The sequence below is a fragment of the Miniopterus schreibersii genome (genome assembly GCF_964146895.1).
Source record: "Miniopterus schreibersii genome assembly, chromosome: 4".
Taxonomy (NCBI): Eukaryota; Metazoa; Chordata; class Mammalia; order Chiroptera; family Miniopteridae; genus Miniopterus; species Miniopterus schreibersii.
The window spans coordinates 46,213,329-46,226,236 of NC_138105.1; the positions used below are offsets into that span (position 1 = coordinate 46,213,329).

Here is a 12,908-nt window from a genome sequence, read left to right on the forward strand (position 1 = left end):
ACAAATAATGTTAAAATATTTCCTTATAAGATGTAAGTTTCACTTCTCTTTTGACTGGTCTTCAGTGGCATAATTCAATAAAAGTTAAATTTTTCTTTATAAAAAGAGATGTGAGACTTATAAATGCTTTAAAAAATTCAAATGTAGAAATAGTATGTTCAAATGTTTTGGACATTTCACTAGTCACATTGTTCCTTGAGCGTGCCCCAGATGCCTTCTAAATTGTTTATAATATTTCGCTCAATTTTTGTTATCGATAAAGCTTAGTCTAGATATTTGACAGGAGCAAACCCTGATTAAAAATGTATTTACGTGAAACAGATAAGCATTGAAAATATACTATGTGCAAAATTAAACGAGATCATCCAAACAGTTTTGTGCAATAATTTAAACTCTGAGACAGTTTTTCAAAAACCTGAAATGCAATTCTGCCACTAGTATAATAAGAGGATTAAAACTAGATTATCTCCAAAATTGTCCAACTCTCCTAAAAATGACTAATCAGAAAAAGTATAGTTATAATATATTAAATGTTACTTTCTAACTTGAATAACTAAATTATTTAAACTCAAGTTAAACACTAAACATCTCTTATTTCAGAGACAGTTAAAAAAAGGATCAGAAAGATTTAGTTAACTATTTACATTTGTACAATAATCTTCAATTTATTGAGTCATGATAATAAAGTATTTTAAATCCAAAGAACATACAAATTGTACCCTATTAGTTGAATATCAAGCTCTGATAAATTACTACTGAAACAACTTCCAATTCTTTTCTAGCAGTGTATGTCATTATTTTGTTAAAATATGTATTTCATTTTTTTTACAGAAAAATCTTCATATCTACCACCTTTAAATCTTTTAACATTATACATCTATGACAATTTCTAACATTTAACAATTAAATCTATTTTTCCTTCTATCAAATTTCAAAGGTATGCTCTATTTTTTTCTCTGAAATAAAACAATTTTTAAACAGTGATTATAACTTAAATTTTCTAATAAAAATGATGGAAGTTATAATTCCATCTTATTACTAGAAAATCTGTCAAAAAATTTAAAAACATCAAATATATACTGACATCTCCAAAAAGACAGAGTATGCTGTTTGGTTTGCTTTAATAATATTATAAGTTAAAAGGCTAAAAATAAAACTTTCACCTTTTCAGGTGCTTTCTCAATATAAAAATAAGCAACTAAAGACAAATTTTACTAAAATGTGTTCTGTAGTAAAAATTCAGCATTCATTTATAAGCTGCCTTAAAAATAACTGAACAACTTAATATCTTTGTCATGGTTATCAGCAATATTAATAAAAGAACAAAAATTGTATAATTAACTGGAATCTACATAATTTTTTTTCAAATAGCACATTTTTAACATTATATTCAACTTTCTCATCCAAGAAATATTTTATCAAGACTAGGAGGAAAAAGCAAAAATGAAGTGAGTAGCTTCACTTGTCTCTACATCACGCCGCACCCTCTGGTAGAACTATCAAAACACAGTGAAACTGTCAAAAGGCAAAGGGTTAAGTAAAAGGGAGAGGGACAGTTAATGTGAGAAAATGACACAAAAAGTATTTCCTGAATAACTGAGAGAGAGCTTTACTTTTCAGTATCATCCCTGCATTTTTTGTACATAAAACTATTCTAATTATTATAGTTTCTAAATTTCATAAAGGAGTATTTAAAAAATATTTTCCACAACTGAATGAAATAAAAATATAAACTGTATTCTCTGGGGGGGAAAAAAAAGATACAATCTGTACAATGTTCAGTCACAAAAATTTATGTCTGAGCAATGTTAATTTTACTGCATCTTATAGAATAAAAATAACTGTAAATCAAAATATTTTGGGAAAAAGAAATGTCACCGTCACGAGTTTTTACAGTTTCTACAGCTAACTTTCAATCAGTTACGTGAAGAAGTGACAATTACGCAAAAAAAGTTTTTAAGCTACTTTTGTCATTTAAATTTTAAAATACCACATTCCAAGTGACATCCAAAGGCATTTTTAATTGGCTGGGTAATAGATATTGTCCTTAACTTAGCCTAATTAGCGTGAGTGGGAAGTTTTATACTGATGCAAAATCCAAAAATGATGGAATAGTGCAGGAAACAAGACTACAATTGTATTTAGTTGTTATGGAAACTATTCTACTGGTGTAGAAATGTATGTATTAAAAACACAAGACCTACCAAGCAAATAAAAGGGGATTTCTAACACAGTAATTTCATGAAATATGATTTAGTTAGTAATTGTGAGGCTTATTTCACTGCTAATAAACGTATCTTTAATTTTGCATATGTAAATATACTCCTTAGAACAGCTGTTGCTATAGTAACAAGATACATTTGCTCATATTTTATTTTTGGATTTACTTTTTAGAATTCCTGAAAAATTGTAATTTAAAAATTTGGTTGACATGAAACTTCTGCTTGTGTCTTACTTCAATGTATCTGTAAAAAAATATAAAGCTATAGTGGTAAACATTCTTCTCATTTAAAATGAGGTTATTTCCCAATTTTCAGTCATCTCAAAATGTGTTAAACAGTCAACAGTACTAGTGACATTATAATTCTATGTGAATAAAAAGAAATGCTTTTACAATCAACTCTTTAAAGAAACATAAGAATCATGAGAGAATCAATTATTATACTTAATATTACCTTGTATATTCTGAGACTTTGCATGGTTTCTTTCCCAAAGAAAAAGAGCGGACCTCAGAACCATGGTCCAACTTTCTTTTCATCTATAAGGTAAAACAAATAAGATATGGTTGTTTTTTTAAATCACCTGTCCAACTATCAAATTTTAACATTATCATTGGTAATATTGAAAAAAATCTTAAATGTTCATATGTCTACAATGGTAATTAGGAATAGTTAAATAATATAGAAAATACATGTTTCATTATATGGTTCTACTCTTTACAAGACTAGAAAAGTGAATTTCCCCCCTAATATTTTGTCCAGAGAACAGTGTATGGGCATTTAAAAATTGATATCCATCACACATATTCCTTGAGAGTAATATACCTTTCACGTTTTCCAGCTTAAGAACCAACATAGAGGAAAATGTCATGTTAAGCCACACAGAAAAGAACCATATTTAACATGCCCCTCTTACTGATATAAGATAAAATAAATAAAATTCAAAATTTTAGAATGAAAGTAACAGTACCTGAATTTAAAACACATATTATTATAAAAGGTAAAGAGAGCAATGCAAATAAAATGATCTTGAAAAGTAATTCTAATAAGACATAAAGCAATGAATATGGGCAATGACGACAGCAAAAAAGTCCATAGTAAGAGAGAAATCTGGAGATGTTAGAAGGTAGGAAAAACCATCAACTGATATTCACATAGAATATAGTTCTACTGACAGATACTTAGGATGTACATTCTAACTTGAAAAGCAACAACAAAAAGACTACGAAAGAGTGAGTTATCCATCCTTGTAAGCTATATCCAACATTCACAGCTTTAAAGTATTTCATTATGCAATATTTATGTAGTACTGTAAACATATTCAGAATTGCATTTTGTCAACATCAATACTGAAATATTTATTTTTTATATTTCACTATCGATTAACTTGGGTCATCAAATTATACATATATCATAAAACCGGAAAATAAGATATGATAGGATTCAACTTTTTCTATTTCAACAACCCCTCTCAGATGTGTGTCTGCTAATTAATTACTATATTACTGAAAATCAGAGGGGGGAAAAAACCCCAGAGTGATAGATAGCTATCTTCATTTTTATAACAAGCTGAAAACACTTGCTTTGCAGCAGCCTTATTTTCTTACCTATTGCCTCACGTGGGGACATCATAACATATTATGCTATACTATAAATACTAAAGAGGACCAACAAGATTCTAAAAATGTTTTTGAACCACACTCTGAATAATAAAGACTACGTTTTTATCATCATGAAGGAAGTCTTCCAAAATACAGGGACAATCTTACAATATTAGGGGCTAGAGATGAGGATATATGCTCATCTACAATGTATATCTTAGTTCATGAAATACCTACTGGAAATAAATGGAGGTGGTCTTATTTCACCCCTTTAGAACTTTCTGTACTCATTACATTGTTTTAATGTGATTCCTCTCAAAAACCATTATTTTCTTTCTCCAAATAATTTTAATAAAAAATAAAAGATTTTAATACATAGGTAGCCACGTGCTTGCATGTATATAAATTATAGACACGTACATATACACACAAATGTACCCACCAGGAAGGTCAGTAAGTACAGACTACCTTAAAATTCTAGCTTTTTAAATAATTTCCACAGATTCTTATTTTCAAAATCATGATGAAAAACTTTGATATTCATCCTAATTAAGTCTGGAATGCTGGCTTTCAGAAACTTCCCTGGGTATCTTGTAAATACCTCGGTGCAAATGCCATCTGCCACTAAAAGCAAACTTTATTTCCATCTTAGAAAACCTTCAATGAATAAAAATGCTCTATACACGTATCAAGGGAACCCCTGAGAGAGGATTTTTACCTTTAAAATATTTTATAAAATAAAGCATTTTCTGTAGCACTCTAGAAGTCTTTTAAATATTATACTGTTTACTGAAAATACTGAGTTTAGAACCAAAAATTAATTCTGCAATTTTTAAGGGGTGCAGAAAGTAAATATGATCCCTTTAAATATAAATCCCAATATCCTAGCAATTTTACAGTTTAAAAGAGTCAGCTAAAGAAAAAAATAGAAAAATATATAGATATAAGGTATAGAAAAATTAAAGGCAAAAGGTTCACTAAAAGCCAACTAAGGGTAGAGTATTTCCAGGTCAGCATTTAACGGAGCCACATTTCCAAAGTCTGAATATATTTTTAGTGAAAAATTCTCCGATTCCAATATCCATTTTCTTTTCAATTTAAAGCTTTTTTACAGCTCACGTCTTTGCCTTATTTGCTTACATTCACAATATAAAACAGAATACCAGACATCCAGCCACCCACCAAAATTAGAGGATACTGCAGCCATCTCTGATGATACAGATTTTCCTTCTCAGGCAGACACACACACACACAGACACACACACAATCATACAACACAGGAAGAAAACAGATTACTTACTTTGTAAAAAATCATTTTTAGTGTGCCGTAGAAACCCATATTTTCTGTATTTTTCCCCTTCAGTGATTCTGTGCCCCCGTGTGTCCGGCCGCTTGGCAGCCTCTGACAATATAGACCTTTTTCAGGTAGGTATGTCACAGATTCTAATGTGGACATGCTCAGGCACGTCAGAAAAGGAAGATTAGGGAGCAGAACCGGCAACAAAACTCCACAGTAAAGGCAAATGCAGCTCAGTATCCAAACCGCTCCTCGGGACACACATACATACATGCAGCTTGACTGAGGAGAACTCGAGGGAATAATGAGAGAGAAGCGAGCCGATTATTGGAGGAGACTCTGCCCTGTCAAAGCCTTGACTGAGCAGATTCCTCCCTCAGCAGCAGAGGGATCAGATTACATCTTCCCTGGAACACAGAATGGTGCAGTCCAGGATTCAGCAATGCAGACTGCACATCAATTACACGGCGATCCGCTCCAGGGAACCCGTGAGCGCCGCGCCGCGCGGGGGGGGGGGGGGGGCCGGACCGCCCCCGCACGCAGCCCCCCGGCCTCGCAAACTTTCAGATTATATTTGCATTTTGTAAAACCTGCCTTTTTGAAGAGTTTGAAATGGCAAGCATTATTTCCACAAATAAGTCCTTTCAGAAACATTCTGAAAATGGAATATAGTTGCATTGGGTCCTCCCAACAGAAGCCAAGCAGGCTATTTTCACTAACTTATCCTATTGCAGTCCTGGCACAGACTGACCAGATTTTTCAAGTAGCTGGATGGTACAAAATGGGCAATCCCTAAGGGAATAAATATTCTTTGGGGGGATTTACAATAAAGTAAACCAGTTTGGGACGTGTAGCATTTGCAGAAAATATGTGCTAAGTTATTTTTCAACCTGTATATTTCTTATATTAAGACTTAATGAAAATATCCCCTATACTTTTCCACTTCATTCCTTTTAAACAGTTTTCAAGAAAATTACCACACACTTTAACAACCCTTATTAATTATAGGAGTATCTTTTTAAGATTAACAAAATACTACTAAATGTATAAAGTTTGCCTAAAGGTTCTATTTCTCCAAAGGGAGCAAAAATTGTGCTCATTGGAGAATCTTATCCTTATTAATTTAATCTTGAGTAAACAGGAGGCACTGGACTTCTATCTCCAAAATTATTTTGACAGTATGTATTGCTTATCATTACAAAAGCATTTTACATAATAATAAAGGTACCCAAGTTTGCCTGAAGGCAACGTTTTTCTTAAAATGGCTACTACACAAATCTGGATATTTCATCTTGCAACTTGCTACACAACTAGCTTTGGAGGCAATTATAAGATTCCTTGGACTAGAAAGGCCCATTATTAAGGGTCTAGTTAATTAACTCCTACCCTCCCCATTAACATTCTTTATTACAAGTAAACTGTGTGCCTGTAGTTATTTAAGTACTTAGAAATTCTTCAGAAAAATGAAATACTATTTAGACTTATCACATTTTAATATTCTCTGCTATGGTAATAAACGACTTTTGCTAGGAAATGATTCTAAATACTGCATAAAATAGCACTATAACTTAAAAAATAAATGACTAAGACATTCAGTATAATAACTACTCACATTCATAACTAAGACATTCAGTATAATGTCGATAATCTAAAATTCTATAAAGATGCACATCTTGGGTCTTCTCCTGCAAATTATATTCTATAGTATATTATCTTTTTAAACAATCTCCTACCTGCCTCTTAAATTAATTCTTGTCTTCAGAAACAATACACACATGTACCCAGAAGTTAGTTTTTGAAATAAAAAATTAGCTTACTTCAAAGGAAAGTTTCTTTTAAAAAGAAATCTCCTGCTCTAAGAAAAATAATATCCAACTGCTAAAAATGGACCCATAAACCCTTTTATTAGAAGCCTCAGAGAACTCAGAACCTAAAAAAGAAAGGTGATCTCCCCACTCCTCTCACCCTTTCTGAACTATCTGAAGAAACTAACTGTAAAATGAATACCTGAAATTTCCTCTAAAATCAGTGGTACCCAGCTTGTCAGAGAATAAATAGACTACTTACCAGTCACATAATAGTATATACCTTGACTTCAATTGAAATAATTTCCTCTCTCTAGTTGCACTATCCTTTTCTAATTAAGTCTAGTTGGTTGAAGACATGGACCAACTTTAGTAAACCAGGGACACTGTCTCAAAACCAAGGATATTTAAATATATATATCTTAATTTTGTATATTCAAAGAATGCTCTTGGGGTTACATGACTTCTATAAATGGCTATGAAATTATAGGAAAACCTGATCCCCACAAATGTATGTTTATATGAAGGTATGTATATTCATGTTTTATTTTTGAATAGGCAAAATATTTACAAGGTTCAAAAATCAAGAAGATACATAAAAAAGTATACACTGAAAAGACTTTCCACCACCCCACAATTCCCATCTACCATGATTCTCACTTGGTAATGACTTTTTATTAGCTTATCCTTTAAGTGAAATGTATATAAGTACTCATGACGACTTTATTTTCCCAAGTATTTAAATAATTTTCCCTAATATCTTGTTTACAATGTTAATTTGAACTGTGAAGAAACAATTTGCCAAGCAAAGCTAGTCAACCAAGTCTCTAACAAGATTTCAAATGAACAGAATAAAAATGAATGATTTTCAATATTCTCTGAAGTACTATTAACAAAAATTGTGATCTATCATATTATTTTCATCCTAATCTTTATATGAACATAGCAAATGAAATCATTCTCATATTCCTATTTCTGGAAGTCTTGGCTACAATACAGATGCTTAAAACTTAATGCAGAGATTTAAATTTTTTAGCAGAATGATTGAAAAATCCTTTAAAACTGAGACCAGCCTATATCTATGTTAAGTAAGTTTACCAAAAAAGGAAAAAAAGAAAGAAAAAAGTATTTATGCTTTATCTTAGACTGTTAACTAGTAAGTTCACTAAAAAGGTTGGCTAAATTTTTAGAATTAATATCTCAATGTATTAAATATATTTTCACTACAATACACTAAATCTTCATGTAATTTCAGGTAAGCAACACGTTTCCCATTCTATAAACATTATTTCTTGTGGTGACTAACAACTTATAAGCCTTCCTGAAAATCTATTAGCAAGGAGAATGACTAACAATGAGGTCCTGGAATATAGCCTACAGGTAACTTAGACCCGGTGCTCCTCACATCACAACTCCACTGAGCCAGGTGTACAAGAAGAATAGATGAGAGCGGTAACTTAAAAGAAAAAAAAAGGCACAAAGATATGAAGATGTACTGCCCAGAGTCTAAGCTGCTGGGAAATAACAGCTGCAGAATTACTAACCTTTGAGCTAATACCAGAGAAATGGCTTTCTGAGCAATGGGTTAGGCAGTAAGTTTTTACAAGAGTGAGCTGTGGTTATGGGCAGAAATGAAACTAATCTACATACAAATAGTGAGAAAAATATAAACAGTAAAAGTCTTGTATCTTCAGAAAAGTATGCAGTTTTGTACATGGTAATAATAGAGGAAGGAGTAATTAATAAGAGTTCTCCTCCTCACTTGGACCCTCAGAATTCATTATTTTCATTAAAAATATACTTTTCTATTATTGCACTTATCATATGTTATTGTCCTTTTTATACATCGCAAGTAGAGAAGTATTCTCCCCTACTGTCCACTCCTTGGAGGGTCACAGCTTACTCTAAGACACACTAGAAAATGATTCATAAATAAAATTATTATTTTTGAATCATCAGCCATTAAGAAAACACTAGCAACCACGGCATCATTTTTCTAAAGCATAAATATAGTATGTTATACTTAAAGTTTATCTATTGTAATTAATTGATGATACTATGAATACTATTGGTTCTCTTTTTATTACCTTGCTAACATTTTTAAGAATAGGAGAATGTGTTTATAGTCTTATGTCAGTGATTTTCTTTACTATTATCATGGAAACATTCTTTACTCTGATATTACACCAGGAAAGTCACCTACTACAGTTAGATTTCTTGCCCTGAGCATAGAATTTAGATTTATTAGAGAGAGTTCAATATTTCAACATCAAAGAAAGGAATGCCACGCATGTTGAGGCTGAGAAACTTTTTAAAATCTCACTAGCGCACTGGCATTAACTTTCTGAGATGCAAGTTCTCATTGAAAGGTTCATGACTGAAACTGGCCAGTTAAGAAACTTGTCTTATCACAGGGATTATCAATTAAAATAGTACACATGCCCAGCATCTATATTTCCTCTAATGCAAGTAGGTGGTGCACTGATCAATAAGCTATAGTCATTCATGAAGCACTTACTTAACAGCTATTATGTGTCAGGCATAGGAACGTATATAATTTAAAAATTTTTTTCTTCCTCTACTGAATTTATGGTCAATTTAAGACAGAATAGGGTAATACACACACACACACACACACAAACACATACATTTGACTCAGGATTCACAATGAAATAAGTTCTAAATACTTTTTGAGAATAGGTAAGATGAACAAGGTGAGCCAGATTTTGTTTGAAGTTACCATCCAAGTAAACAAATATTGAAATATTACTGGATTAGAAAAAAATTCCAAACACTAAATATTGTAAATATCTAATTTAACTTTGTTTAACATAAACTTGTTTGGGAGAGGGGGAATGTTTATAATATTACAAGCAAATAATATAACAAAATCCTAATCTCTGAAAAGCAAAACGCAAGTCAGAATTTCATAGTTCAGAGTGGTTTTAAAATTTTTTTTACAATAACTATAATTGTAGAAATGGTACAAATTTTAATTTTTTCTTAAAGTTTAAGGTATTTTATAACTCTTTTTACAAAAATGCAGCACCTGAGGATTTGACACAAATAAATTGCAACATTAATTCAAGCAGAAGTATTTTTCCATCCCTTCCGATTGGGCCAAATTTGTGATCTGATAAACACAGCACCAATGTATACATCTACCAATATATAAATATTCACACATATCGAGTTTGGCACAAGAACGCAAGTTAAGAGTTCTATTTATCACAGTTACAGAAGAAAACAATGACTATGGTAGTTTTTCTTGCTTGTTTTCTAAAATTTATATTGTTATAGAGCTGCCAGAGAGACTTAATACATGTATCAGAACATTCCTCACTATACTTTAAACAGGCAACACCTGCAATCCTGCAATAATTTAACCAAGTTAGTAAGTCAGTCTGAAGTTTAGAAAGCAATTAATCTTTACATCTCATGCTTCAAATCCAAAATAAACTACCAGTAAGCATATTGAATTCATATCAAAAAATTTTCTCTCAAAGTTTTATTATAAAATTTAATATAATAGTAATCCCTTTAGTAAAATAAGAAAAATATCATGGGAAACTATAAAAAATAAGGTGGACTTTAAGAAAAATAAAACAACAAACATAACCCAGGAAATAATTAATACTAACTCTTCTACTTTCTTTATCCAATTCCTTATTTACTGTTGCTTTTTGTCATGTTCAAATATATTTACCTAACTTGAGAAAAATATTCTATAGGTATGGTATATCAATCTTATATTTTAGTATTAAAATAACCTTTCATTTCAAGGACTGTTTAAAATTCTGTAATTCATTTCTTAAATCAGTTATTAGTCATGACCAAAAAGGTTTGAGAAAAGAGCTAAAGATTATGAAGTAAAAAAAACTGCATACCCTCAATCAACAGAAAAACATCAACAGCAGAAAGCTATAGGGTTCAGAACTAGAAGGGATCTTGGAAATCACCTTATCTAATTTCCCTTGGTGTGTGAAATGAACATGAGCTTTGGAATCAGAGAAACCTGAGTTTAAAACCAGCTTTGCCATTTTTAGTGTGCCCTAGTAGGGGTTATTTGACTTTGAGTTACCAACCTAACCCAGAGTCCCTGTAAGGACATAGCAGATGCCCAGCACATAAAAGATATCTTATAAATACCATATAAAACAATAACTGTTATTAATAGATGAGAAAGGTGAGGTAGAGAATTAAGTGTCTGGCTCAGGGTTATGCAGCTATATTAGAACCTTAGACTACGGTCCCAAGTTCGCTACTTTTAATAGATTTCCATTAGATATGTGATTGTAAAAGTTGAGCTAAACAAAATTAGACATTGCTAAAGAAGTAAAATGTTTTAAATTTGCAAAAAGCAATTACATACAACTAAACAACAACTAAATCTTGATAATTCCGTTCATGGAATGATTATCTAGGTCCATATAACTATGCTTCTGCTACATGTGGGAAATCTGAGGCAAAGACATGATTGGGGCAAAGGTGACAGAAACAGATTTAGGTTAAAATAAGTCAATCAAATAAGAAATAATCACCTACTATATCCTAATATCTCTAAGATGGTACTGGGGGCAAATAAAAACATTACAATAACCCTCCTCCCCCAAGATTCTTAAAATCCAACTAGCAAGACAAGGAACTAATTGAGAACAATATCTGACTAGATATCAAGGGCCAAACTGGGTACTGTAGGAGGTCAGAAAATGGGGAAATAATTTAAATAGTCTGAGATTTCATAGAAGATGTGGTCTTGCTTCTAAGTTTGAAAGACAGAAATTTGGTAGATGTTGAAGAGAAAGGACATTATCATCGCAGACCTAAGCAAGATGTATGTGGAAATGCCACTACCATTACCTTGCTGGATTAACGACGTCTGTAAGATTTCTGGTAGTCACTGGTCTTACAAGGTTCATTAGGGTATAACCTATCTAGCTCTGTCTCCAAATTCAAACACTTAATATTACAGTCAGAATAACTTACAAGTAATAGTTTCTCCAGAAGTACTTCGTGCCATTACTCATTCTTCCATTTTGAGGCTCATATGCGTCTCTTTGTACCAGAACTTTCCTATGTGGGTGTGAACACTGTTGACTTTTTATTTAACTACAAACACTACTAATAAGGGGTCCTTATGTTTCAAGAGGCACTAATGCTAGAAATCATACATACAAGCAGGTTGTATTCTTGAATATGGGGGGAAATAGTGCAAATCATGTTGGATCTGGAAGCCATGGTCCAGAGCCTGGACTTAATTCTAAGTACACTGTGAAGTCATGAGAGGATTTCCAGGGGTGTTATTTAACACAACTTCTATATATATCTTTGTTTATATTATTTTTTATATTTTCCTAAATTATAAAAAATTGAAGACTGCTCACAAAGAAATTCTCAGTGGCTAAAATTAGAGATACAAAGAATACATAACTGTATTTGAACTCTTTTCAACTCTTTCATGTAGCAATTACTCTTCCATTTCCTTCATCACTTATCACCTCATACTAACTCTCAAACTCAGCACAAATCCCAAAAGATTCCTAAACTTGGAAAAGGAAGAGAATTGGAATAGCAGATAATAATTAACCTATAACATATGCCAAGCACTATTCTAAACTGTTTTTATCTAGTCATTCAATTCTGTAAGGAAGGCGTATCTACCAGAACATATCTCTAATTCTTAGCTCTTAAACTTTCTATGTTCCAATTTTATCTTTCTGTTTGATAATTTACTCTTTTTGAAAAAGATTGGGCTCAGATCTCTATAGACTGTCAATGCATCTGTCAGGCTTACTTTAGCAAATATCTGTGATAGTGAAAGACATGGTTACCCTCAGTTATTGGAGGTGAAAGGATTTTACTTATGGTACACTTTTTCAACTGCTTTTCTGTGACCGTAAAGGTATCCAGAACATAATCACCGAATCTTAAGGTTGGAAAAAGTCTTCAACTAAAATTTAGTACAGCCTCAGGTACAACTCTCAGG

General features: G+C 31.9%; 1 protein-coding gene across 8 annotated transcripts in view; it reads right to left on the reverse strand.

Annotated features, from left to right (window-relative positions):
* The window catches only part of FBXW7 (F-box and WD repeat domain containing 7), a 156,293-nt gene that overhangs the window by 25,296 nt on the left and 118,089 nt on the right, over positions 1-12,908 (reverse strand). For 7 of the 8 annotated variants that reach the window (XM_081135353.1, XM_081135359.1, XM_081135357.1 and 4 more), the window contains one exon: positions 2,676-2,758. In XM_081135353.1, coding sequence (XP_080991479.1) covers positions 2,676-2,758 — 83 coding nt within the window. Of the gene's footprint in view, positions 1-2,675; positions 2,759-5,120; positions 5,576-12,908 lie in introns of those variants that run through there. The other variant, XM_081135358.1, reaches the window with a different exon arrangement.